The following is a 24,769-nucleotide window of genomic DNA, read 5'->3' as shown; positions in this document are numbered from 1 at the left end:
AACAGGATCTACCCGAGAAAGTATTATCAGATAAATGAAGGCGGCGCAGCCGGAAAGAATGTAAGAGCGATTAGAGAATGTACAAACACGTAAAGAAGGAAACGCGAAAGTTGAAAGCTAGATACCTCACTATTGCATGGCAGGAAACCAGGCATATAAACCGCTCTCGCCTGGTGTCTTGCGTGGCTAACGAAACCGAATCTAGGACTATTTTCTCCGTGGGTGCAGGGCCAAGATGCCCTGCCAAGTCACACGCACAAGACTCCTTGAGAACGCCGCTCGCGGGGTTGGTAGGAAGGAAGCCGAAGGAAGCGGCAGGATAGGGAAGCCAAGATGACATGGGTACCAAGGCAAGATTCGAGTGCTTTAAGAACCGCCCAGAGCACTTGGACCGGGGTCAAGAGCCATTTGACAGCTGCTTAGGGAATCCTTCCGCAATCTGGGCAATGAAACAACTTGGAAGCTTCGCATATGGATTGGTATGGCGCGGACTAAAGGGTCAGCTTGCAAAAGTCGTTAGTTGCGCTGAGTTTTCCCCCACTCGTAAATCGTTCACTGCTTGTGTATGGTTCACGGAGCCAAATTCCAACGATGGAACGTTCACTACAAGCGTCAGGCATCCAACCCATTCTGCTTTGCAATGGAAACCGACAGTGATTGAGAATGCTGAGAGTGGCGTGTTGTCGCCTTCTCGTGAGGCTGCGAGCCGAGTCGTGGCCCCAAGACTGAAACACCGCCCTCAGGCTCACACATGCCCCTTGGCATCTCGTTCCTCTTTCCGGAAGCAGGATGCGACAGTTGACAGGGCTCACCTTCCTTGCACCGCTCGAGCCGCGATTTGACAGGTTCCCGATGCCCCATATTGCCCCTTGTTAAGCCCTATCTAACGGCTTTTGCTCACGGACGAACCAAGCCTCAAACAGGCTGTCGCCCTATGGGGCTCGGTATCAGGCCATCATGAAACCTGGGGAAATGCGGAAGGTGATGGCGAGAACGACATTTTCAGGCGAAGATCGAGGTTGTTGCCTTGGCGCCTCAGGTCAAGAATAGAAAGTGATGGGCCATGAGATGTTTGCCAAGGGCAGCGGAGAATTGCATCCAGCCTCGCAAAAGCAGCCAAGATGCTAGTGTGGCGGAAGGATGAAGGCGAGTCGCGGCGGGTAAACGTCGCACAGATATGCATGGCGAGAGCTTGAGCAGCGTCTCCAAAGGCTTCGCAACAATTCACGATTAACTTTGACGTGCACCCGCACTTGCTCAGCTCAGGCTACTATCTGTCAACGAACTTTATGAGACGGGTCGATCGCGGTTCGCCCACTCTGCTGGTTGCTGTCAGCAATAAGCCCACGTGTTGCTAGTGCTAGCGTGGTCAGCTCCGTAACGTCACCACTTGATTATTCGGACCTACACCACGACATCCAGTCACGATGCGGAGTTTAATACTCCAATTTAATTGGGTCAAGTTGCCCAGGTTTCTTGGTGTCGAATGTTTAGTCGTACGATATGCCAAGTACCGCCACCCGATCCTGGGTCCGAGTTCCTCCTCAGACACACATGGCCCCTACTTCCATGCGCGGCTTCGGCAACATTGCAGCTGCTCAGATCGATCTTCAGCGTCATTATCAGAAGATATTTCTTTTCAACATCCTAACATGATTGAAAGAGCGAAGTTGTCGAGCAAATACTCTGATGATGCACATGTGATCGATCAGTTTCGTTTCAACGAATTTTCCGAAATTGCTGCAGAAAGCTTAGGTATCTTGCTTGATCAAGCCGCGTCACAAACGCCCGCAAGGACGGCGAGGTGCTTTTACTTTCCCCCGAAGCAGAGCCGCAACATACAAAACCGAGAGCTCACCAGTACAGGCCACCCACCAATTGTTTCACCTAAGCCGTAGACATTTATCGTTCATTGGAAAACTAGGGAATGTCGCCAATCATAGCTTTACCCCCCAGACGCCTCTTCCTCCAGCGACGCCGAGCCACTCGCCTCCTTGCCCCGTGAGTGCGCTCTGTGGCGCCCAACTAATGTTCCCGACTTCGTAATCACATCTCCAACTAGCATATGGCCCCTTCTGGCCAACAGGCGCATTCTGTGCCCCTGCTGCTCCATTTGCAGGATGGGCGCTTGGTGGCGGTTGCGGCGGTGCTGCATGCTCACTACTTATTGCTGCGCCGTTGTTGGCGTGTAACAGATCCCATACGAGGACGAGAGAATCATCTCCACCAGAGGCTAGCATACCTCTCCGTGAGGGGTTCCATTCGATGCTGTTCACTGACGACGAATGTCCACGGAGCTCAAGAAGAGCCTGCCCAGGCTGCCGCACGTCGAGAATGCGAATGAGGTTTGAATCGGCAGCGAATGTAGCTAGGAGATGCGAATCATGGGGTGAGGCGGCGAGACGGAGCAGCGGGGGCGCGTACGACATTGTCTGCTGAGCCTTGGTGGGTGACATTCGACCGCTTGTCGGAGAGCCTTTGAGTATGTCAGTGATGTTCGGCGGGCTGAGTAACATTGAGACTCACCCTTGTCGCGGTCGCCGTTCTTATCAGAAGGCTCGTAGATGATGGTGCTGTGCTCGAGACTACGCAGGTCGAACATGCGCACGCTACCATCGGCTCCACAGCTTACAAAAACGTCGACGCTTCCGGCGCAGAAACGCACATCGAAGACCTCCTTGTCGTGTGCAATCAGCTGCGTTTTGGCAGTGAGTGAAGGTATATCCCAAATGGTGCACGTCGTGTCTATGCTGGACGTGATGATGAGCTTCGGAGACAAGGTGTTCCAATCAAGAGAGGTGAGTGGCGCGGTGTGTTCGGGGGTTTTTGAATTGGAGAGGAGGGCAAGGGGCGTAAGCTTAGGTAGTTGAGGCTCTCGTGTGTTTATGGAAGAGGATCTTGTGATGGTGTTGCTCATGGTATTGCCAGAGCTCTGAGGTAGGGACCAGAGTCGCAAATGGTCACCAGATGTTGCGAGGAGGTCTGTCGACTGCTTCTGAGACGATGGTGGCTCCCACAGTATTCGTGTGACGGGAAATGAGCATGTGGCTTCGGCAACGGCGCTGTATTCCAGGCCATATGGTGATGCGCCGGGGGCTGTAACGTCCTGGGGGACAATCTGAGTATCTAGGATACGAATCTAGGCTGTTGTCAGCACAGGCGCATGCACACCTTAGACGTCACCTACAAAGTTGTGATTGTCTTCAAGATAGCTGCCCACAGCCATCTTTCCTGCGCTATTGCCGCCAGGGACGGCCCATTTGCACCAGTCGTATGCATATATGCTCCAAGGGGCGAGGTAATTGCTGTTGGTAGCAACTTTGCCCTGCTCGGTCGTCATGGCATTGCCGTGGCCCATTTGGCCCTCTTGGTCCATGGTCGAGTTTGCGCGTGGTCTGATGTCGGCGAGTCCCAGGGGGGAGTGGGAGGCAGCGCCCGAGGGCGTTGAAGGGTAGTACTTTTGCGAGGGCGTGTTGGGAGCGTACTTGGACTGCTCAGGCGTGTTGGAAAAAGGAATGTACTTCTGGTCGGGGCCCAGGCCAGCTGGACTCGATCGCGAATAGCCGTGCGAAGAATGTGGTGAAGGCTGCGACTGGTGGATGGTGTTGGAGCGCGTAGGGAGTGTGTACTGCTGGGCATTGCTGGGGATCTGGTTCTGCGTGGGCACCATTGCGGGCGCCGTGTACGCTGAGGAAGGCGCGGGTCGCTGCTGACCAGGACCAGCGGCGGGCTGCAGCCGCGTTGGGTACTGGCTGTGAGGGAGGGGGTGCCGTACTGCGCACTCCCGGGGGTTTGGCTTGCTGTAGCTGCATGCTCGGGGCCGCGTAGTTGTCGGGGGAATTGTACATGTTCGGCTGCTGATGCTGCTGATGCTGCTGCTGCTGCTGCTGCTGCTGCTGCTGCTGCTGCTGCTGCTGCTGCTGTTGCTGCGACGGTGGTTGGCCTGGAGCGGGTGCGTGTGCGGGCGCTGTCGCCGCAGTGGCCGTCTGGATATGAAGCTCGGATTCGGGCGCAGATGCACGGCTCGCAGTACCGGTGGGCGCTCGCCGCGGGGCTTCGAAGCTGGCTTGCGCTGCTGGGGGTGCCGTGTAGGGCTGCTCTATGGGCGACTGGACGCTGCTGGAGGGCTGGAAGGCGTCGGTGCCTGCGCTGGTTTGGCCTGACGTTGCGGCGCGCAGATTTCCCATGGGCGCGCCTATGCTGCCCAATGCCGCCGCGGCTTGGTATATCCCAGCCGCCGGGTTGTTCTGCGCATTCTGGTGGTGGCCGAAAGGCATGGCGGCGCACCGAATCGACAGCTCCGGGCGCTGTATACCGTACGAAAGAATCAGACTGGACGCTGCTGCGGCGCTCGAAGACGTGAAGTGAAGCCTGCGGAGCGGTGCGACTGCGGTCAACGTCGTCGTGCTGTGCTACGGCTCTATCTCGGCAGAACCCCCTCCACCCCACACTAACCACACCTTCCCCTTCATAGGCCACCTTTACGCCAGGGACTGTCTGTGACACTACGCCTTGCCCGTCCATGAGACCACCACGAGCTGCTTATCTCAGCGCCAGGCCCATCATTCCCATCGCCGCCACAACAACCACCAGTAGTCTCTGCATCAGTGCACGTGTGCGACGCTTCACTGCTATGGCGTCATCACCCAGGCGAGCACTATTGCTACTACCGCCTCCACCAAGTCCCTCATCGTATGCATCCGCTCAAGGCCGCCTACAACGCGCCCGTGTTTACTGTGCTGAAAGAACTGGCGCGGTCGTCCTTCCAAGCCCCGTCGTGCTCGACATCGCCCTTGCCTGTCCCAGAACTATATGGCAAGCTAGACTTACCTAGAGGGCCACTCTATGCAACCACGCAGCAATTAGTAGCCGATCTCTACAAGCTCATATGCATCAACGCGACCAAGCAGCCCATCGAAACTGAAGATGCAAACGCCGTCGACGCTCGCGTTGTACTTGTTGCGCATCCGAGAACTGGTCAGCCAAATGCTCCTCCAGCTGACACCACTCCAGAGCACGAGATGCAGGGTCCAGCCATTGACATTCATACACTGGCTCGATCTCCCAGGTCTTGGGATGTTGTTTACTCTGTTGAAAGTGAAGAGGGGGAGCGCGTTTTACAAAGCTTCATATCTCTTTCAAGCACTCCAAGGAAAACATCAAGGGTACGTGGGGGCATTGTGACAGTCGAGAAACCATTGAGCGAAATCGCACCAATGGCCGACTCTGTCAACCACCTCTCCGTCGCGGTCGGCGGCACATTCGATCACCTGCACATTGGTCACAAGCTACTTCTTACCATGTTCGCCTTCGTTCTTGGGAGAAGACAGGCGTCCGAGCAAACACCGAGCACACTTACCGTCGGCATCACTGGGGATGCACTACTCAAGAACAAGAAGTTCGCTGACCATCTGGAGAGCTGGAAGCGTCGACAGGAGTCGACTCACGAGTTCCTATCTTCCATCATCTACTTTGGCCCATTCGATGACGCACGTGTCCGTATGCAAGAGCTGAATGAACCTGGACCAAACGGCCACGCAGTTCATGTCATTTACCCATTTGGTCTTACTATTAAATACGTCGAGATATGGGACCCCTTCGGTCCAACTATAACTGACAAGGACATCACCGCTCTTGCGCTGTCGCTTGAAACCAGAGGCGGCGGTGCGGCTGTGAATGAGAAGCGTAGAGAGCAAGGTTGGGGTCCGCTGGAAGTTTTTGAAGTTGCTGTTCTCGATGCCAGCGAAGAGCAAAGCCTAGATGAGTCTTTTCAGAGCAAGTTGAGCAGCACGGAAATACGCCGAAAGCGCCATGAACGCATGATGCCGAAAGCGAAAGCCTGATGTATGCCTGCAAGGACAAGGCAAGGAGAGTTGCTGTCAACATTGCTGAAACGACAAGTCATCACACACATGCCGCGAAAGTCTTCAGCATGCGTCTTTGTACGACATTATACGACACCGTGCGTTCCGAAGCTCTACGACAGCGCAGATCTGCATGCTTTTGATGTGATAAGTATACGAGTATTAGCAGGGAACTGGGAATGAAAACCCGCAGGGCTGCAGTAGTATTGCGTAAGGATACGGCTGCAAATCGCTTAAATAGATTGTGCCGGTGCAACCTGAATCAGTGTTGCACATGATTTAGCACGACAGCAATGACGAGGCGACGTTGGACACGAGTATTCAGTAGTCGGACGGTGATACTGCCATAAATGACAGCGCAATGTTCTTGCGTCGTCGACAAAGGAGCATGCAATCTCGCAAGCCACAATGAGATACCACATGCCAATGAGAGACACCATATGACACGGGCTTCAGCCCTCTCTCAGGTGTCGTCACCACGCGCTATCGGGCATAACGCATCCCAAGATCACGGCGATGTTAGGAACCGGATGACGTTCAATAGCGGCCGATTGGCGTGCGGAAGCGCTCTCCCCAATGCGTTGCCAACGAAGCATGCATCCCAAGACCACCAAACTCTGATTCGAAGAGTGACAGTGGCATGTGGGGAGCTGCGAGTGTGCCTCGAATCAGATGGCCGCAGGCTGACCAACCCCTGCTGTCGCGCAACACCGAATCGACTGTTTTCGCTCGGGAGGAGCCATGTGCTCCCGCCTTTCTACGGGGTGTCCAACGCTTGCCCGCATACACTGAACAGTCATGTGACTCACTAAGCTTCTTGAAGGCTAAACCGCTTCTCCTCATTGGGCTGGACGGGTCTAGCTTGACAGGCTGCAGCACTTTAGACACGCTTGCTGGCGCAGTGCAGGATTTCGCGCCCACATGTCCTGCGCAACACTTCAGCGACATTGAGCTGACGGCTACAGAAAGGCCATGCTATTTTCTTCTCTCGCTTGCCCCTCTGGCTGCAGTGCTACCTTTGAGACATCGCAGAGCATCGCCGTCGGGCATTTCTGCACGGACACCTGAGTCGACTTCGCCGCTGCTATCGCCAGATATCCCGCCACATGTACTTCGTGCCGGGCCGTACCTTCTTCGCTGAGCGTCTTTTTAGTGCGCGGGTCGCTTCCTGACACCCGAGTCGTTCGAGAAATCCTGTCCTGAACCCCGCCATCTGCTTCTTTGGACGTTGTATGGTGTTTATCACATCGCGATGGGTATCCTCGACCTCGCCGACGAACTTCTCCGTATCATTCTTGAACATGTTGCCTCTGAGCCAGAAAAGCTCATTAGTCTCAAACGACGGGCCTATCTTTCGCAGGAAAGCTTCAAGCCACATCCTGCGCCCGAACCAGATCAAGCTTCCAACATCGCTCACTTCCGACTTACTTGCAAGAAGTGTACGTAAAGCACATGTACCGAACTGCGTGTGAGACTTACACTGACCTTTTACACCGATATCCAGTCGCTGAGCTTGGCGTACTCCATCAATGGTCGCGGGTCACAACGCGGTTCTCAAGAAGTGGTCTACGACGTTTGGAACTGATTGCACGACAGCCACATTTAGCTCAACGGGTGAAGAAATTCAGTTACATGGTCCCATTCTTCTATGTCGAAGGTCTTGATCTACATTCGTCTTTGTGCCCTTCTATAACTGACAAGACATACAGGACGAGAGAGAGTGCAAGACCTCCTTCCTACGCTCCAAGACAGCCTGGGTCCCCTCGATGTTAGACACTTCGTGCAGAAAGTTAACGAACAGAAGGACATTGTAAAGACCCGCGAGGATGCTCGCGTGTTGAACTTGGCTATATCATCGTTCACTGCACTTCAACATGTGCAAATACTGAGGGTTCAGGACCAGGCAGACGCGTCGCTCATCTCGTATATCCGGAATCATGCTGAACTCAATCATTTGGTAGAGCTAAAATGGCCACCAGGTACAGCAGCAGTCTCACTTTAAATTTCTCAAGAATGCGTGCTAATCTTATAAAGCCTGTCTTCACAGCACAAAGACTATCGGAGCAGCACTTTTTGAATCCAGGTCACCTTGCTCACGCTTCTCTTCGCCTATGCTCAGCCCGCAAAGTGTTCTAGGAGCGGCAAATAATCCGCCAACGACACTAAGTCTCCTAGCTGAAAGACTCACGTGTCTCGAGCTCCATTTCGACGACCCTACAGATCTTGATATCCGGATGCGAGAGTTAAGCACACTCTCGAAAGCTATATTCACAGCGGCGAAGAATATCGAGGCAGTACATATTGGATTCCCTTCTCACCGGCCCTTGACGCTACGGCTAGAAGAGATATTCCACAATGTGAAATGGGACAAACTGCAAGCTTTCGGAATCCAGGCTTGGAGGCTTGACGCGGATGAAATCATCGGCCTAGCCCGCCGACATCGAGAAACCTTGCGTGGCTTGCGGCTTCGCGACGTCCTCCTAAAAGATGGAAGCCGCTGGAAAGATGTCCTCACGTTTCTCCGTGAAAACATGACTAAGATGGACTGGGTGAGCCTCCGACGCATCGATTACGAGAAACATTTCGACGAGTCACGCGTCCTGGGCGCGGAGATCCCAGATGAATCTCTCGTTGGCAGTGATAGCAGCGATGAGGATGAAGACTGGGACATGCCCGATGATGACGATGACGCTTTCATGCATCAGATGGACAACTTCGCCGACGGAAGCAACGGTTCAATGCCCGACTCGGATCTGGAGTCGGACGCAGGAACAGACGAGCCAGAGCAAGGCGGGTACCTGGCCTTCCCACAAACGTACCCTGATACTCCTATGTCGGTACCTTGCTGTAATGGTCACGTGGACGATTTGGACGCCCTTGGCGATGACGGCATTTCCGTGTCTAACATTCAGCGGTAAGATTCAGTCACGCGCGTGGAGAACCTGCATTGACATGTGACAGCAAATATTGGGAAAAGTGGTGTGTGAACAAGACGTGCTCGCATGGGCACAAGTGAGCTGCCACGCGCAAGGTGCGCGTGCTTGTTAGCGGTGGCTGCAACGAACAGATCCCATGTGCCCAAGACAGAACCAACAGACGTTTCTGGCTGCACGCGCGGGCGCATGCTGCGTTCCTGGTATGCGGGTTATATTGTGTTCCCATCATTTCTGCCGCAAGGACATGTGCACGCAGCGACAGGGCGGTTAGCAAGGTCGGCGCAGAGATATCTCAAAACATCACCAAGAGCTGCAAGCAGGGACAAGGGGGCGTCGGAGATGCGTCCATCCCAATTGGAGTAATCAACAGAGCCAAGCGAAGAAAGCTATCAACCCTCAAAAAAACAAGTCCACGCTACATATCAGCCGTGCTCAGCATTGCCTCCAGTTCAAATCCTCCACATCGAATGCCTTCCACTTCGTGATAGCCAGCGCGCTTGTGCGATTGCGTGCCGCCCTTGAATCTCACGTCTCAGCATTCTATTTGGTGCACTTCTGCCACTGGACGTACACGACTTGGCTGAACTTGAGATCGGTCGAGTCGGTGGTGAGCAGACCGGTCGCCGACGAGTTGGTGCTGGTCAGGCGCACCTGCGAGTTGATGTTGAGCATGCCGGCGGCGCCGCAGGGCGACCAGATGATGGAGGTCGAGTCGGCCTCGTCGTGCTTGAGGTAGTCGCCGTTGACGGGGCCTACGAAGTTGTACTCGGTGGACGTCTGTGTTATCAAGTCAACATCTCGGCTCCGTTGAATCAGTGGGAGGGCTGAATACCTGAGCAGTCTGGCCAGAGAAGTAGTAGGTCGACTTGAGAGTGCCCGTGATGCCCTTCTGGATGGCGGCGTAACCGCGGTAGTCGGCGGACAAGATGGAGTACTGGAAGCCTCCGGGGTACTGAAGGTCAACGTTGAGCTGGCAGTTCTTGCGCTGCTCCGTGACAGAGATGCCAGGGCCGGTGGAAGCGATGTAAGAGTCAAAGATGAGGGTGACAATGGTGCGGTCCGAAGAGATCTGGGAGCTCATGGTGCCCTGGGGACATCCAGTTCCTCCATAGCTGACGCCCTTGATGGTGACCTGCAGTGTCTGAATCAGTATTTTGGTTCGGGCAAGTAGCAGAGCTACGTGTGACTGACCGAGCCGGCCGGAGGAGCTTCACCGAGCTCGACGGTGGGGAGGCCTGGGAGCGCCGCGGCAAGAGGAGCGAGAGCGAGGAGCCACTTCATATTGAATAGAGTTGGTGATCCGAGGATGCAGGCTGGAGATTCAAGGGAGGGTTGTAATGAAGACCGAGAGTAGAAGTTGGATGATGATCATTTGGAAGGAGACATGCACCAGGTTATATACCACTGCTTCGGCATCTCAGACTCTATACTTAGGACCTCACCCAAGTGTATGGCAAGACCTATCTGCGAGCATGTAACCACACCGCCGACTCAGAGACCTGCTGCCAAGTGCCAATAGCAATATCGAGTACGGCTGGACCGGCGGGCCGCTGGTGCTCATAGGTCCAGACGACAATGTTGCTCAGGTGAGTTCGTGTTTTCGGCACACTGTGCTGCAATGTTTGGCAGTGGCGCTGGAGCTAAACCTAGAGTTGAGTGCTACTATCTGGAGCATTCAGTAGCGTCCACTTCATCGTAGCAGAGCCAGACATCATGGCAAACAAGACCGATGGAGCGGCTCCCTGTCGAAGCATCCAGACGGGACGCGAAGTCAACCTAGGCTAGCTAGAGCGCTGTATTATCACTGCCAAGCTGGTATACTGTTGGACATCTAATCCTAGGGAGGTAACTGAGCAATAGCCGTTGTATACAGCTCGCATGCTTAGACCGAGCTCCAGCGAAAACGTGGGCTGGTACCCGAAGTCGCAAAGCGTACCGGCAGTCACCAGGCGGGTGATTTTGAATATGCCCGGTTAGCTGGTTCTTTTGAGACCCTTCGCTCGCTTGTGGGGAGGGTTCCGAAGTCCTCGTGGGCGAGCACGGCCTGTGTAGATTGAAGTTGAATTGGATGAAATCTATTACCCCATGGTACCGAGCCTAGAATAGTGACACAGGGCCTGGATGCTGGATATGAATTTGGTGAACCCTCAAGGGATAGCGAAAGCGGCTCCACTAGACGAGTGACATTCATCTATAACCCCGTATGTATGCATCGGCAGAATGTTGCGGAACCGGATGCTGAAAATAGAGCTTCACCGAAGAGAAAGCCTTTGGTAAGACCATTCCCCGAGGTTGTCCCTTGTCGTAGATCTCGAAGAGGTTCGCAAACATTGCGGCTAGATTAACCTTATATTAAAGCTTGTCACTCCATTGTGGCTCGAGACCCTGGGGTAATTTACGTTAGCGAAATCGAATGCCTGCAAGGGCAGGTAGAGCTTCTCGACAACGAGGACAAAAATAACCGGTCGTGCAGTAGTCACAACATCCTCAGTGTACCTGGTGATTGGTAAGGCGCCAGCCGTAGACATCCAGCGTGGGCAGTCCAGACTCGCACTCTGCCGGCTTGTGAAATTCTTAGTGCAGCCAAAGTCAACGATTTGAAGCAGAATAAATTGTCGGTTGATTGCACACTTCGTTTTACCAGGAGGGGATACGAAAGTCAGCGACCTTGGACTCGGCGGTAATCATCCCATGAACTGGAGCTTGTCTGCTTCCCGGGTATGTTTGCATGCCCCAACAACAAACAATTCGTGGCCTTGACCTAGAGCAGACGGCAACAAACACCTGGAAGCGAGCAAGGCGCCACCTGACGGGTTGACGTGGTGGACTTCACATGTCGGTCATGCTTGTACAGCATACGTGTCTTGCGCTGAACAATCCGGCAAATGCGGTCGTACGCATAAGGGACCTCCACGGTTTCACAAGATCGACAAGACTGTCAGCCCGCAGGAGAATAGGAACGGGAGTCCATGGAAGGCCGGACAGCTTCGAGCAGTCAAACGTGACGTGCGCGACTTCTAAGAGATACGGCGAGTAGTTGTCATTCTCAATGCCATGGGCGCGCGCGTTTCACGCCCATGCCGTCCTCAATTCTGAGCCCGCCTCAAGCAATACCCGGATAAAGGTACCTGGCCTGCCACGGACAAATTTGCGGCTCTGCAACGCTCGGCAATAGCGGAGGAGGTTCAAAACAACGGTAATGGCAAAGGAGAGGTCAGGCGAACAACGGGTGCAGTGAGGCAGCGAGCACGAAAGAAGGGTCTGCACATGATCAGGCGCGAAGCAATCCACACGCGTCGAGGCGGCGGAAATCGACCCCGCGCCGCGCCACACGGTGGCTCAAGCTAAACTCCGAGGTCCTGTCAGATTTGTCAGATGTCAATCATGGCGTCAGACACAATCCAGAAGGGCAATTCTTCACAAGCGCAAGGTAACCAGATCGCCTCTTTCCGTCCACCCAACTCCACCACACAATCCGACGCAGAGACAGTCTGCAGTATATGTTGTCGTCAAACTGAAGCTCCTCCACTACATTCTCCTCGTCGTCTTCTCCTACGCGTCCATGTCCTTTCTGACCAAGCTGTTCCGCCCCTTCAGCACAATGTCCAACGGCCCCGCCACACCCATGACCGCGCCCGCAGGCGCACACACCGCCACCGTCGCCGCGGGCTGTTTCTGGGGCGTCGAGCACATGTACCGCAAGCAGTTCGGCAAGGCGGGCTTGTACGATGCGCGCGTGGGATACATTGGCGGCGACAGTGAGAACCCAGGTTACCGCGCCGTATGCTCAGGGCGCACGGGGCGTAAGTACACCCACGGCATATTTCTTAGATGGAGGACTATAATTGACTTTTCAAACACAGACGCCGAAGCGCTCCAGGTGATTTACGACCCCGAGAAGGTGACGTACCGCACACTCCTCGAATTCTTCTACAAGATGCACGACCCGACGACTGCGAACCAACAAGGCCCGGACCGCGGCAGCCAGTACCGCAGCGCGATATTCTACCACAACGCCGACCAAGAGAAGGAGGCGCGCGAGATCACAAAGAAGGTCAACGAGCAGTGGTGGAAAGGCGGCGTGGTGACGGAAATCCTCCCCGCAGGACAGTGGTGGGACGCAGAGCAATACCATCAGCTATACCTCGACAACAACCCAGGCGGGTATGAGTGTCCGAGCCATTTCTTGAGGAGCTTCCCACCGCTGGCGGATTAGACTGCTACAATCCGGGTGTCAAGTACAATAGTAAAATGAAAGCGTCATTGCAAAATTCTGAATGGTTCAAGTTTCCTTTTGCATCATGTGTGATCTACTACACACGATGGAGCACTAGAACATCTACGAAGGCGGCATCGTCTCAAAGGTCTGCGCAACCTCCTTCTCCCATCCAAACCTCGCCTTGCCATAAATCTCAGCAGCAGGCTTCAAGCCCGCGCCAATGCCGCCGTCGTTCAGCAACACAGTGCGCAGCACAATCTTGTCGTCGCCGAGGGCTTCTTGCTGGTGGTAGACGTGCGTGGTGCAGTTCTTGCAGTAGTACTATCACCCCATCAATCAGCATCTTTGTCCAGACAAGTCGGCTCGGCTCGCAGAACTTACGCAATGAACGCCCTTGCCCGAATCACCCTTGTACGTGTACTTGCCGAGATCCTTGCCCTTCGTGATATTCAATGCCTTGGCGGGGATGATTTGGTTGAGCGTGTAAGGTGCGCCGGAGAGGAGCTTGCATGTATCGCAGTGACTAAGTGACACCATTAACATCCATCATCTCGCCCTATTCCAACCAGGAACAAACGCCATCAGGCATACATACCACAGAATATGTCCCTGCTGGTCCGACGCCAACTCCGCCGACCACTCGGTGTTTCCACAATGGCATTTTCCGCTGTACGTCGACATGATTGGATGTATATATTCACGTGAGTTACTAAATCAGGTAAAAAGGGTAAGGTGATGCAGACAACAAGGTCCTCAAGCAACACGGGAAAAGAGGTATTTATATAGCTCTGCTCACCCCCCATTCCTTTCCTGCGTGCTAATCTTTCCAGTCGAGCGCTTTCGGCTATGGACCACCCACCTCGCAAGCGTAAACTATCAGCGCGGAACCATCCAACCAACCAACCAATCCCCTCACGGTGGGTATTTGTCAGAAGCGGCGCAGATGAAATACATCATTTCGAGCCCTTCAGCTGCGGGAATGGCGATCCATGTCACGCTCAGAAGCACAGCTAGTTGGCTTCGGAATCATACATGGTCCATTTCCCTACTTCCAGCGTACTCTCACCTCCTAGTGCCTATTCAATTACCAAACCTTCTCCCACTGGCCGCGAGCCCCCAATCTGGTCGTTGTTGTGTTTTGAAAAGAGCTGGGGAGCTTGGGCCAGATTGCGAGGGGGGGAAATGGACATGACGTGGGCGGGGCAGGGCGGAGACTGCGCAGTATGACGCGAGTCTAATTCCAAATTATGCTCGCAGCTGGGTAAGCTGGATGGAGCTGCGAGTCTGGACCTGCCACGTCTGCGATAAGTGGATGGCATTCGAAGCCAGGTTCGGGTAGTTTGTGTGTTCGGTGCCGTGGGGTGCGATGTGCTGCTCCACTGTACATGTTACTGGTTGCCAAACATTGAGACTTTCAGAAGCCAGGTTTGAATAGAAGAATGCAATTAACAGACAACCAGAAAATCTCGTAAAGTTGTGTGTGAGCTCGAAGGGGTATCAAGTCATTTTGCATTTGTTCCATATTTATTCTAGGTTAATCATCTTGTCACTCCTCACATTTTGACGTAAATCTTCCGTCGCCATATCTAGTCCACCTCCAACAGCTGGTATTTTCCACCATGCTTGTCCAGAGCATCTTCGACACGCTCCATGACTGCGAGCACTTTTTCTTCTTCTAGTCTGCGCCCCACGATCTGTACAGCTACCGGTAAACCAGCCATCTTCACGGCATCGTAGTGTTTGTAGGCTCCCTGCGCTACGCCGTTGAGCTTCTTGAAGTTGAACGACGATGGCAATGCATCTTTGGTGGGGTCAACATGCGTTACGGGAATGATACCGGCGGAGTAATCGAGCTGCCACCTCATTAGTACTATTAAAATTACAAGATATCGTGAGACTTACTAAATTGAACAAAAAGGTATATCCGCAACTGCTGACTGCATCGTGCATCCCTCCATGCGGCACTGCTGGTGTCGCATTGGGCGGCGTAAGCATCACATCCATCTTCGCCTCCTCAGACCACCACTTGAAGAAGTTGTCTTTGTATGCCTCGCGCTTGCCAGCAAGTTGCCAGTACTCGTAAGCACTCTTGGGGTGCCAGTTGCGAATCAAGCCGGCCCAGATACTGTCGCCCTTGACGTAGCGCACGTACAAGTAGTGGACGTACTTGATGAACCGTGGAAGGCGCATGTAGCGCATCATTTGTGCAGCGCCTTTGTCATTCCATTCGCCCGTGCGGAAATGCGACATGAATGTGCTGCCACCGTCACTGAGGAGGAGGTGGGATGCTAGCTGAAGTGCTTCGTAGGGGGAGGGAGGCTCAACATCAAAAACTTCGTGGCCTTCTGCTATAAGCGCTTTCACGACTTCATCTAGGGCACGGGCACATGCTGGTGACGGATCGACGACATGATCGGTACGCATGACACCGAAACGGAGCTTCTTCTTCTCCTTGTACTCTTCCTCTATTTCCTCGCGCCATTCAAGTGGGTGGCATGTGTAGTCGTACTTCCAGGGTTTCATCTGGATGAAGCTTCGCGTGAAGTATGTCAAGTCGTTGAGTGTCCGCGCCATGGGGCTGAAGACACTTGGGATGGCTTCCTGGCCCGACATGCTCGTGTTCATGCCCATCTTCGGCCATCGCCCTGTGGAGCAACGTATAGAATAGCAGCCGGAGAAGTGTGCTGGTGCGCGTACCGAACCTGCGACGTCAGAACCTATGCCTATACGACTGCCTCCGAAAGCTAGCAGTGCTGACTCTCCACCCGTCGAGCCGCCGGGCGAGTATTTGTCGTTGTGTGGGTTTTTGCATTGGCCCCAGACGTCGTTGGTGGATTCGAAGGAGAGGAGGGTAGTAGGCAAGTTGGTCTTCACGAAGGGCACGGCACCGGCGTCCTTCAACAGCTTCACCATAGATCCGTCTTCAGCATATGGCTTGCCCACATTTCTTGAATATCCAACGGAAATGTCAAAGCCCTTGACCTGTATCGAGTCCTTCAGAGAGACTGGTATGCCGGCCAGCGGGCCTTTCAGGTTGACCTCCTTGTCAGCCCATTCTTCAGCTTCGGGGAAGAGAATCTCTGTGACGCAATTCGTCTTCTCCTGCGCCTTTATTGCGACCTTCCCATATGCACGCAGGATATCGACAGGTCTCGTGACCTGCTTCTGCACATCTTGGACGAGCTCTTGAATGGGCTTGCCAAGTATGGTGCGTTCTTGTGGTGAAAGCGGGTATTGGTAGGTTGGGGGGAGGGACGCGATCTTTGAAGCTCGCTCCGACTGCTTACGCTGGCTGCATCAGTTAGCTCTCCAGCTTAAGGGATACTGAACTTGTAGTTGCGTACCAGTCTTGCTTGTGTTGTCTGTACTCCAAGATACCCATGATGTCTATCGAGGATGAAAGGAGTGTGGTGGAGAGAAGCCTAAAGACGCGAGGAATGACCTCGGAAGGTTTTTGGCTTCACTTATCGGCAACATGTCTTTGTGAGCTGCCTGCGCATATCGGCGGCGCGATGATATGCGGTAGCTCGGCTGCGGGCAACCACGAGAGCTCCCCACCTTCTAGATAGCTCCAATACGGAAGGTCCACGCGAGATATCGCGATATCGACATGGAAGGGCGGACATCTCACGCCCTGCAACATGGTCGTACTGTGCTATCTCACCATAATAACTCGGCCCGCTGTCGCTGAAGACAGGAACATTTGAACCGAGGGTGTCTAAAGGTCACGTGACTAAACCGAAAATCCCTATCTTCCAACATGCCCATGAAGACCCAGCCCGGTCATCTACGCTGACTGCATTGCATAAATACAGCTCGTCTCTTACTTTCACAACTCTTCGACACAATCAATGCACCAATGGTGAAGCATCCAATGGCGCTGCACGTTTGCTAGCTAGTCGTGTAAGCATTGGTGATTGCTTCCCAGCTGTCCTGTGATCTGCACTTTGTTACTTCAGCAACGCCGACAACGCGTCCTCAAACGACCGCTTCCAATGTTGTCCCACGTTTGCGCGTCTCTGATTGAGCCTCAACACTTCTGACCATAGCTCCCGCGCGCCATGTTGGTCGGGCGGGAGTGTGGGACCGGGGAAGGAGACTGACAGCCGCAACAACACCTCTCAACCACTCGATTCGCGATGCAAACAATGGATCAGGATCGCCCAGGCACCACTTGTGCCTCTCGTACCTGAGTGGCTTCCCCAGAACTGATGTTCATGGTAACAGGATTTTGTTCTGCTGTAGCCGCTGACACGCGTCGGTGCGCAGCTCGGACATTTTCTGGAGCATCGCCGTCTGCCCTCTCTCATTGGCTTCTCCAGCGACAACTCTAGATGACATGAAACTGACGAGGTCCAGACAACCGATGGGTAAGAATAGCAACCAATGGGTCTAAACTCTTTTGGATCAGTACATTGAACGTGCTTGAACATGTCCAGATGTATAAGATGTACTGGTAACAGCAGCAAGAGAATCATCAAACACATCACCATCCAACTCACAACCACTCAGTTTCTTTCGTCTCTTTTCCTGTTTCCTTGTTTCCTTGTTTCCTATCTGGGTCTCATTCATTCTTCACTTGTCAAGTACAACACATTCTCTTCATCTGCCGGCAGATCGCATACGTTCCTTGCGATTTAAAAGTACTTCGTTCGCTCAGTCTCTACACGGTCCTTTACGAGCCTCCTTTATACCGCCTACCCAGGGAAACCCACATTCACTCAACAAACATGCCTGTCCCAAGCTACGGAGCCATGCCTTTGAGCAAGATGTTCTTGGCTGTTCGCGTCCTCCAGGCAATCTGCATGATCATTGTGATCGGAATCACATCCAACTTCGTGCAGATGATTGTGACCACTGGTGTTGAGCCTCCAAAAGAGTTTGTCGGCACACTCAGTGTAGTGAGTAGTCCCAGCCATTGCATCATGACAACACTGACAGCCCTCAGACATGCATCGCCACGCTCTACATCATGGTCAGCGTCGGTTACTACTGGTCCTACGCAAACCTTGGTCTTCTTGTCATGACCGGTGTCGACTCCCTCCTCCTCATCGCCTTCATCGTCTGTGCAGTCACGCTTGGAAAGCCAATGTCTTTCCTGAACTGTTACGTTATTGGCAAATCATCCAAGGATGTCGACGCCGCCTACGCCTTTGCCTTCGTCACTGCCACAACCCAGAATCTCAACGAGTCTGGCGCTGGCCTTGATCTCCGCCACTGGGCTGGTGTGACTCGCAGCAACTGCTTCCAGGCCAAGGCCGTCTGGGGTATGGCTATCGCTCTCTGGTATGTCTCATCGTCATCACAATCGTGGTTCTGCCACTAACTGTTTCCAGCATCCTATTCACCGTCTCATGCGCTCTTTTGCCCACTCTCTGGTACAAGAACAAGAAGCCCGCCCCTAAGACTGTCGAGGAGGCCTAGTGGACTTTGCAACGAAATACAACCGAGTCCAAGGAATGTCACGTTCAACACGATCTCTGCCAGCCTTTGAACACTCTTCATCTTTTCCATAAAAGTCATACAAAAAACTGCATCGCACGGGAGTTTGGAGTCTCTTTTTTGTTCTTTTCCGTCTTCTGTTCTTGTTAGACATTGAATGTCTCTAATCCTAATGGATATTTACGGGACTTGGTTCCCTCGCAATACAAACATCTTTGCACACATTCTCCCACTTCATACATTGTTCCATATTGATTCAGATTTCACATGGACATTGTGGCTCTTGTACGGCCAGTATCGCCTCGGTCACGGTCACCTTGTAAGTGACTGAGGCATGTCACAATGGAGGCACATTCACAATTCTCAGCTTCACCATGGGCACTTCACTATTTTGGCGGATATATCCTCGACACCCGAGTCCGCCCTACTCTCCTCTTTAAAAACCGTAAACAATTCAACACCATCACTACAGCGCCCACTCATTAGCACCATTACACAACTGCTCCTGGACAGCCGAACACATCAACTCACAATCTTGCGCGCATCATGTGCAAACACAACACTTCAAGGCAAGCCTGCGAAAAGTGCATAAGGATCACAGCGAAGGAGGAAAGGTCGCAAAAGAGGCAAGAGATAATACGAAAACAAGTTTCTGAGCAAAAAGCTGCTTTCCGAGGAAAAGACGCAGAAGAGGAGGGATGACGCAGCTGAGAAGTTCTTGAACGGCTTTTACACGATGACGGCTGGCCCATCTGCAATGAAGAACCAAAACCACTTGCCGGACTTCAGCACGGTGGCGTTGCCCAGTGTAAAAACGCCGGCGAGGACAGTGGCGCCAGTTGGGGCTCCACAAGTGAGTTCTCAAGCATTTCGTTTTACACACAGGGACAAGCAGAGGAACGGGAACGTGACGTACGTGCAGGGTATGAATGGCCGCCGCTTGAAGGTGGTGAATGGGGAGTTAGGGCCGTTTCAGAAGCTGGAGATGCAGGCCGTGCAGCAAGCAGCGAAAGAGGTGGAGAGAAAGATCCAGCGGGAGAAAGAGGAACAGGATAGAATGGAACGGCGAAATCAGTGATAGGACGGGAGGGGGAGCTACGCTCAACGCGGGGCCTCAGGCTGGATGTAACGATAACGCGGAAGATCATCAAGAGTCATGTCTCAATTCACTTACAAGTCTCGAATGGGATGCGATCGTTGAGCGAGCGCAGGTTGTCTCTGCATGGTTACGTGTCGTCACTCAAACTATACGAATGTCACCTGCCATATAAGCTATGCACAGCTTTGGTAGTTATATTATATGTCTACTTCAACATAGTCAGATTTACTAACTGTGAAGTTAGACACCGTCATTGCTCTGGAACAGTCTTGGGCTATCGATTTTGAAGAGAGATGAGGTTGACAGTAAAGATGCGCCAAAGAGCTACCACAAAGTCATCAACGAAGCTTTCAACGCCGAGACAGATGGACATCAAATCCCACCTACAACGTCGCCTTCCAGACAACCACAGTATGCTACGTTGGTACTACCTCGCGTATTGAGGATATTTGCGACCAATCCAAGTGCGGCATTCCGAGATCTTCGTTTCCGTGATGCCCGCTCTTCGACTTCAACTTCGCCAGCGATGACATCATTTTACGAGCTCCGGGTGCTACCGCATCAGTCCGCCACACATGCCCACACACATGTTCGTTTTTTTCGTCCTTGTCCTCGGACGCTTCCTAAAATAGCAGCCTTTTGCGGAGTCAACATGGATGGCTGGTGGTATCCGATTGGGCTCTGCGGGAGATCGGCGCAAGGCTTGCCGTCACACCCTCGTGTTGACCATGTAGCGATGTTACTGTTGCTCGGGGGGGTGGGCAGTGATGTAGAGCCGAGATGAGCACGAATCGGACCGGGATGGGATAGGAGTATATATATTTGTGGATATGCGCGAAGTACATAAGATTGCATCGAGCAACACAAACATCCACACAACCCAACCACCACCAAATCTTCAAGTAACCCAGAAACCACCCAAGCCATCAATACACAAAATGCGCTTCTCAACCATCGCATCCACTCTGGCTACCGCTTCCATTGCCTCCGCCCGCATCGTTGGCGTAGCTACCCCCTCGACACTCGCCCCCAACGCCACATTCCCCATCACTCTCATCAACGAAAACTACATCCAAGCGGTATCCGAAATCGCCGCAGCCTGGGGTTTCGAAACACCGGCCCGAGCCTTCCCCTACACACTCGGCCAAAGCGGCACCGCTAGCTCTTACCTGGGCCCCACGTTCAGCACCTCGCTGGAGAATGTGACGCTCGTAGGGACGGTACCCGGACATCTCGAGAATGGTAGCGACTATGTGTTTAGCGTTGCTGTGATGAGCTTGTATGGTGCGAGTCACGGGCCCATCACTGAGAGCTGGAACGTCACGGTGAAGATTGGGCAGGATCAGGATGATGAGGATATTGTGGCGAGCAGGCAGTTGGGGTGGAAGCAGACCACAGCTTAGGTGTGGATGTTGACGCACATCGGCTAAGCAGATGGGGAAGATTTTTGTGTCAGTTATTTGGCGCCTGTAGTAATCGTAGTTTTGTAAATATCATATCAAGCATTTCCAAGTACCTGATATCTCTTCTGGCAAATGCGCGATTGTGGCGAATTGAATGATAGTCGTGAGCTTCGAGGATGCTATTGATATATTCTTATTTGACAATGGCTATTCAAAGTTCCAATCGCTCCTTCTGGCTATTCCACTCTGCAATCCAGTCTACAACAAAGTTCTTCAGGAATTGTTGTGCATAGACGACCTGTGCAGGTGGTAGCAGCGATGTGGTCTCATTAGGAAAGATGCCGTTTTCCTCCCAGTGATGGACGCCATGGCTGATCAGATGCCATGGGTGATCGGTGCTGCTGTTCCTCGACTCTGGGTACCACAATGGTGTCGCAGGTCTCCAGGGATCCGCGTTACCTCCGATATGTGCCAGACGCTCGTAGTCAATGCTGTAGTTGCCGTACTTGTTGACCTGCCAGACGTCAGGCGGCTCGGTGATGTTGAACTGAGCGCGACAGAAGAAGGTCAAGTAGTCGACGTCGAGCGTGCGAGAGATCAACGGCATGATATCTTTTGGCGTGTTTCCAGTTTGAATGTAACCCCATTCAGTACAGACTTGGTAGGACCACGAGACTGCACCGTATTGGCTCAGGTCAGTCTGGCCCTGCAAGGCAGTGGCGTTGACCGAAGTGAAGTATTGATCCTGAGTACGGTTGGTACGGCGGTAACTGCGTAGGGCAGTGCTGTTGATCCAGCTGATAGCATTCAAGGTGACATTTTGTGCAAGAGTGTCGCTACCATAGCCTGCTGCGTTAACAATGTCGGCAACAGCTGGGCGGAGGTTTTCGGCTGTTGGTGTAGCGGTAATGTTTGTACAGTAGTTGAAGAACGAGTCGGAATTTTCTTCCGGATCCCAGTTCGTACTCTGTAGACCATAGACACCAGTAATCTGCCCAGCAAAGTCTCGATTATCAGTAATACCGCCTAGTCCAAAAACGTTCTTCAGTGGTTGGACTTGTGCGGTGTTGTTGTCGTTCAATAGAATATTGTCAATGACATCGATGAGAATCTGAGTGTTTTTGATGCAATCCGGAGGGCCAAAAAGCCTTGCTGGCTCAAAGTACTGCCAGTAGTCGTAGATGGCAACGGTAACACCGGAGGACGAGATTGCGCCCCAAAACGTTTCTGGGTACTTGACGCGCATGAAGGCAGCTTGCGCTCCAGCGTAGGAGCCACCGTAAACGACCCACGGGGTGTTTGGCGCAGTAAGATCAGCATCGATGCCCTCGAATTTGACGTTGCGTGCAAAGTAGTCAATTTCTGCCAACGCTTGGTCTGTTGACAAGAAGCGCATGTTCTTGGTCGTAAGATCATCCACAGGGAAACTCTTTCCATAATATCGATGCTCCAGAATCACACCCAACCCGCCCGTCGCCTCAATGACTTGGTGTACGATGCCTTTCTGCAGAAAAGGCAAACGGCCGGCGCCATCGGTTTCGCCGCCGAGCAGAACAAAAGACAGGACCTCCTGGCTTGTAGTAGGTCTTGTCAAAACCAGTATCTTAAGTTGAACGTGCCATTGCTGTGAGGCTCATAGCGGGTCTCATTGTGGAAGAAGTCGACGGGGACTGAGATGTTGCGTTCCGGATAAAGTAACGACAAGTCAAAGTCCTCATCACGCTTCATGAGAGAACGCTTCTCAGTGGCAGCAATCTATAACGCATCAGCTTTTGATATTATGACCATATTTACGTGGACCCTGATTTACACGATCTCGAAGCGCGCATGTCATTGACACGCCCACAGACGACGTTGCATAGAGGTCTCAATAGCCATCATCTGAACAGCAAAGTTGTGAAAAGTACATACCGCTCGCTCAATCTCCGGTCCTGTCCGTGGTACTGTCCTGAGCGCAGCCGCCTCCAGACCAAGCAATAGCGTCGTGATTGCAGCCGAGAAACGCATGTTGATGGCGATCTGACGTGACGATTGCTTGTAGGTCAATCGCAACGGGCACTGCGCGAATAAATACTTCCTCGCATGCGCACTAAGGTATGACGACTGTCATGTGAATCCTGGTAGCCCACCTATTATCCTATCTCCATGTTTGTGGAAGGTGGTTAATCTAGCTTGCGTGCTATAGGAGTACCTACGCTCGATCCAGAAGGCGGTAGGGTCGATCTACAGCCGAAGACCATCGTGCGGGTGGCGGCCTTGAACTTTGGAAGCTTCCGGGTGCACAACTTGCGCTGTGACCCGAGCAACGCTGTCTCAATTTCGGTACCTGCCTGACATGAGCGACATTGATCATGTTCCACAACGTGGCTGGACATGACAGACTAAACAGTTGTGGTTGCCGTTCCGGCTGTTCAACTCCGGATGAACATCTTGTGCCACCTTGGAAGTGGGTGCGACCACTCTGCAGCTGCTTCATTCTTGGTCGCTTGTACTTATCGAACACTGGCCTTCTTCTACTCCACAACAGTACATAACAGGCCCTGTTTACTTTCCTCTCAACAATAAAGTTGGTAATCACGTTATGGGCCGGGCCGCGCTAAAATGATTCGCAAGTGGCTTCACTTCGGCAGAACTGGAACTGAACTCGTGGAAATAAACACCTCTCTTCTTCAATTCGACTTTAGGATGCGGCAATAGCTTTAGTTTCGGGGCTACATAATTTGGAACCTGCCTGTAATTCGACATACTTCGATGCGATCTCACGACTTCTCGGGCAGCTTAAAGCCTGCTGGAACCAACTTTTGCCATTGGGAGCCGATCTGTTTCAGCCCGGACTTCAATACAAACTGCCCGTGAAAGCCCGACCGTTAAGACTTGCCTATCATTTAGCGGCCAAAGGCTTTATGGAGGACCACAAGTCCCCCGGTCTGGCCATGAGCGTTTGCGAGATCGATTGACAGCATCAGGTGATCAAAAACTCTGAGCATCATCTTACTCGACAGATGCATACATGGAGATAGCGATTCAGCGAAAATAACGAGTACTGTTCGTCATGGACAACGACGTAAAGCTTTGACGGGATTCGGTCGAGAGCCTTGAATCGCAGACAGCTGTCGAAGAGCCGGTCGCAAGCAATATTCCACCCTCCACTATTCGCACAGTGGAGTCAATTTTCTTGATTACATATGAAACCTCTGGATGAGTGTGGAATAGCCTGCTGGCGAAGAAACCGGGACCAAGAGGCCGCGTTTCGACGGGGAGAATACCCCGCTGAATATATCACACGAGTCCACCCTGAATGGAACACATGGTGATTTGGAGGGAAAAGGAATGAACTTGTTCATCATATCAACATACGACTCTGGGCCATCTGAACAGTAACCCAGACATGGATCGATGCTTGACTGGGCCCTAAAGGCGTTCATGCCCGGGGCCCCTGTCTTCAAACGGGCTTCAGTTGCTCATGGTGTTCGCGCCGACCCTCAAAGCGTGGGGTCCTTAGCGCGCGCTTGTCCTTTGGTGAAATATGCGGCCGCTCGAAAGACGACGCGCTGTGAAGATATACAGTTCAAAGATACGATTGTCGCTGCAGTCATCAAGCAGCCCCGTAGCCTATCATACGAGGACACTCGAATGTCTCAAAGGAGCAGCTTGGCAAGGCGTACTGAGCCCGAAACCTTGCATGTACCGTCCCCAGGTTCAATTTGAGGGCAAAAATCACGCCTCGTCGTCGGCTGCTTTGAAAGCAACAGTCGGCGAGACAGGTTACTCTTTTACCGAAATTTCCACTACAGCTTAGATCTTAA

At 52.9% G+C, this 24,769-nt stretch overlaps 12 protein-coding genes across 12 annotated transcripts; 5 read left to right on the top strand and 7 right to left on the bottom strand.

Moving 5' to 3' along the window:
- Positions 1–1,468: 1,468 nt before the first annotated feature.
- SNOG_00079 (hypothetical protein) lies at positions 1,469–4,277 on the bottom strand (the record flags this gene model as incomplete). Its single annotated transcript, XM_001790724.1, is given in 4 exon segments — positions 1,469–2,476; positions 2,527–3,139; positions 3,188–3,730; positions 3,750–4,277. The coding sequence occupies 4 exon segments, from the start codon at positions 4,275–4,277 to the stop codon at positions 1,938–1,940; spliced, it is 2,223 nt and encodes a 740-aa protein (XP_001790776.1). The 3' UTR covers positions 1,469–1,937.
- A 417-nt stretch (positions 4,278–4,694) lies between these two features.
- On the top strand, positions 4,695–5,843 carry SNOG_00078 (hypothetical protein; the record flags this gene model as incomplete). Its single annotated transcript, XM_001790723.1, has 1 exon — positions 4,695–5,843. The coding sequence occupies one exon, from the start codon at positions 4,695–4,697 to the stop codon at positions 5,841–5,843; it is 1,149 nt and encodes a 382-aa protein (XP_001790775.1).
- Positions 5,844–6,672: 829 nt separating this feature from the next.
- On the bottom strand, positions 6,673–7,167 carry SNOG_00077 (hypothetical protein; the record flags this gene model as incomplete). The annotated part of the gene is made up of 2 exons (XM_001790722.1): positions 6,673–6,711; positions 6,994–7,167. 2 exons carry the CDS (start codon positions 7,165–7,167, stop codon positions 6,673–6,675), a joined length of 213 nt encoding a protein of 70 aa, XP_001790774.1.
- Positions 7,168–8,395: 1,228 nt separating this feature from the next.
- SNOG_00076 (hypothetical protein) lies at positions 8,396–8,782 on the top strand (the record flags this gene model as incomplete). Its single annotated transcript, XM_001790721.1, has 1 exon — positions 8,396–8,782. The coding sequence occupies one exon, from the start codon at positions 8,396–8,398 to the stop codon at positions 8,780–8,782; it is 387 nt and encodes a 128-aa protein (XP_001790773.1).
- A 341-nt stretch (positions 8,783–9,123) lies between these two features.
- Positions 9,124–10,081, bottom strand: SNOG_00075 (hypothetical protein; the record flags this gene model as incomplete). The annotated part of the gene is made up of 3 exons (XM_001790720.1): positions 9,124–9,577; positions 9,633–9,941; positions 9,992–10,081. 3 exons carry the CDS (start codon positions 10,079–10,081, stop codon positions 9,341–9,343), a joined length of 636 nt encoding a protein of 211 aa, XP_001790772.1. The 3' UTR covers positions 9,124–9,340.
- A 1,361-nt stretch (positions 10,082–11,442) lies between these two features.
- On the top strand, positions 11,443–13,075 carry SNOG_00074 (hypothetical protein). The gene is made up of 2 exons (XM_001790719.1): positions 11,443–12,603; positions 12,664–13,075. Exons 1-2 carry the CDS (start codon positions 12,363–12,365, stop codon positions 13,014–13,016), a joined length of 594 nt encoding a protein of 197 aa, XP_001790771.1. The 5' UTR covers positions 11,443–12,362; the 3' UTR covers positions 13,017–13,075.
- On the bottom strand, positions 13,065–13,753 carry SNOG_00073 (hypothetical protein). The gene is made up of 3 exons (XM_001790718.1): positions 13,615–13,753; positions 13,401–13,542; positions 13,065–13,340 (listed from the first exon to the last, which is right to left on the bottom strand). Exons 1-3 carry the CDS (start codon positions 13,698–13,700, stop codon positions 13,140–13,142), a joined length of 429 nt encoding a protein of 142 aa, XP_001790770.1. The 5' UTR covers positions 13,701–13,753; the 3' UTR covers positions 13,065–13,139.
- An 852-nt stretch (positions 13,754–14,605) lies between these two features.
- SNOG_00072 (hypothetical protein) lies at positions 14,606–16,401 on the bottom strand (the record flags this gene model as incomplete). Its single annotated transcript, XM_001790717.1, has 3 exons — positions 14,606–14,872; positions 14,922–16,311; positions 16,364–16,401. The coding sequence occupies 3 exons, from the start codon at positions 16,399–16,401 to the stop codon at positions 14,606–14,608; spliced, it is 1,695 nt and encodes a 564-aa protein (XP_001790769.1).
- A 1,099-nt stretch (positions 16,402–17,500) lies between these two features.
- SNOG_00071 (hypothetical protein) lies at positions 17,501–18,689 on the top strand. Its single transcript, XM_001790716.1, has 3 exons — positions 17,501–17,920; positions 17,968–18,305; positions 18,356–18,689. Exons 1-3 carry the CDS (start codon positions 17,750–17,752, stop codon positions 18,441–18,443), a joined length of 597 nt encoding a protein of 198 aa, XP_001790768.1. The 5' UTR covers positions 17,501–17,749; the 3' UTR covers positions 18,444–18,689.
- Positions 18,690–19,190: 501 nt separating this feature from the next.
- Positions 19,191–19,685, bottom strand: SNOG_00070 (hypothetical protein; the record flags this gene model as incomplete). The annotated part of the gene is made up of 3 exons (XM_001790715.1): positions 19,191–19,306; positions 19,378–19,580; positions 19,636–19,685. The coding sequence occupies 3 exons, from the start codon at positions 19,683–19,685 to the stop codon at positions 19,191–19,193; spliced, it is 369 nt and encodes a 122-aa protein (XP_001790767.1).
- Positions 19,686–20,498: 813 nt separating this feature from the next.
- SNOG_00069 (hypothetical protein) lies at positions 20,499–20,963 on the top strand (the record flags this gene model as incomplete). The annotated part of the gene is made up of 1 exon (XM_001790714.1): positions 20,499–20,963. The coding sequence occupies one exon, from the start codon at positions 20,499–20,501 to the stop codon at positions 20,961–20,963; it is 465 nt and encodes a 154-aa protein (XP_001790766.1).
- Positions 20,964–21,121: 158 nt separating this feature from the next.
- Positions 21,122–22,970, bottom strand: SNOG_00068 (hypothetical protein; the record flags this gene model as incomplete). The annotated part of the gene is made up of 3 exons (XM_001790713.1): positions 21,122–22,463; positions 22,583–22,718; positions 22,875–22,970. 3 exons carry the CDS (start codon positions 22,968–22,970, stop codon positions 21,175–21,177), a joined length of 1,521 nt encoding a protein of 506 aa, XP_001790765.1. The 3' UTR covers positions 21,122–21,174.
- Between the last annotated feature and the right edge of the window lie 1,799 nt (positions 22,971–24,769).

Source organism: Parastagonospora nodorum, assembly GCF_000146915.1.
Source record: "Parastagonospora nodorum SN15 chromosome Unknown scaffold_1, whole genome shotgun sequence".
Classification (NCBI taxonomy): Eukaryota; Fungi; Ascomycota; class Dothideomycetes; order Pleosporales; family Phaeosphaeriaceae; genus Parastagonospora; species Parastagonospora nodorum.
This window is presented reverse-complemented; position numbering and strand designations above follow the sequence as displayed.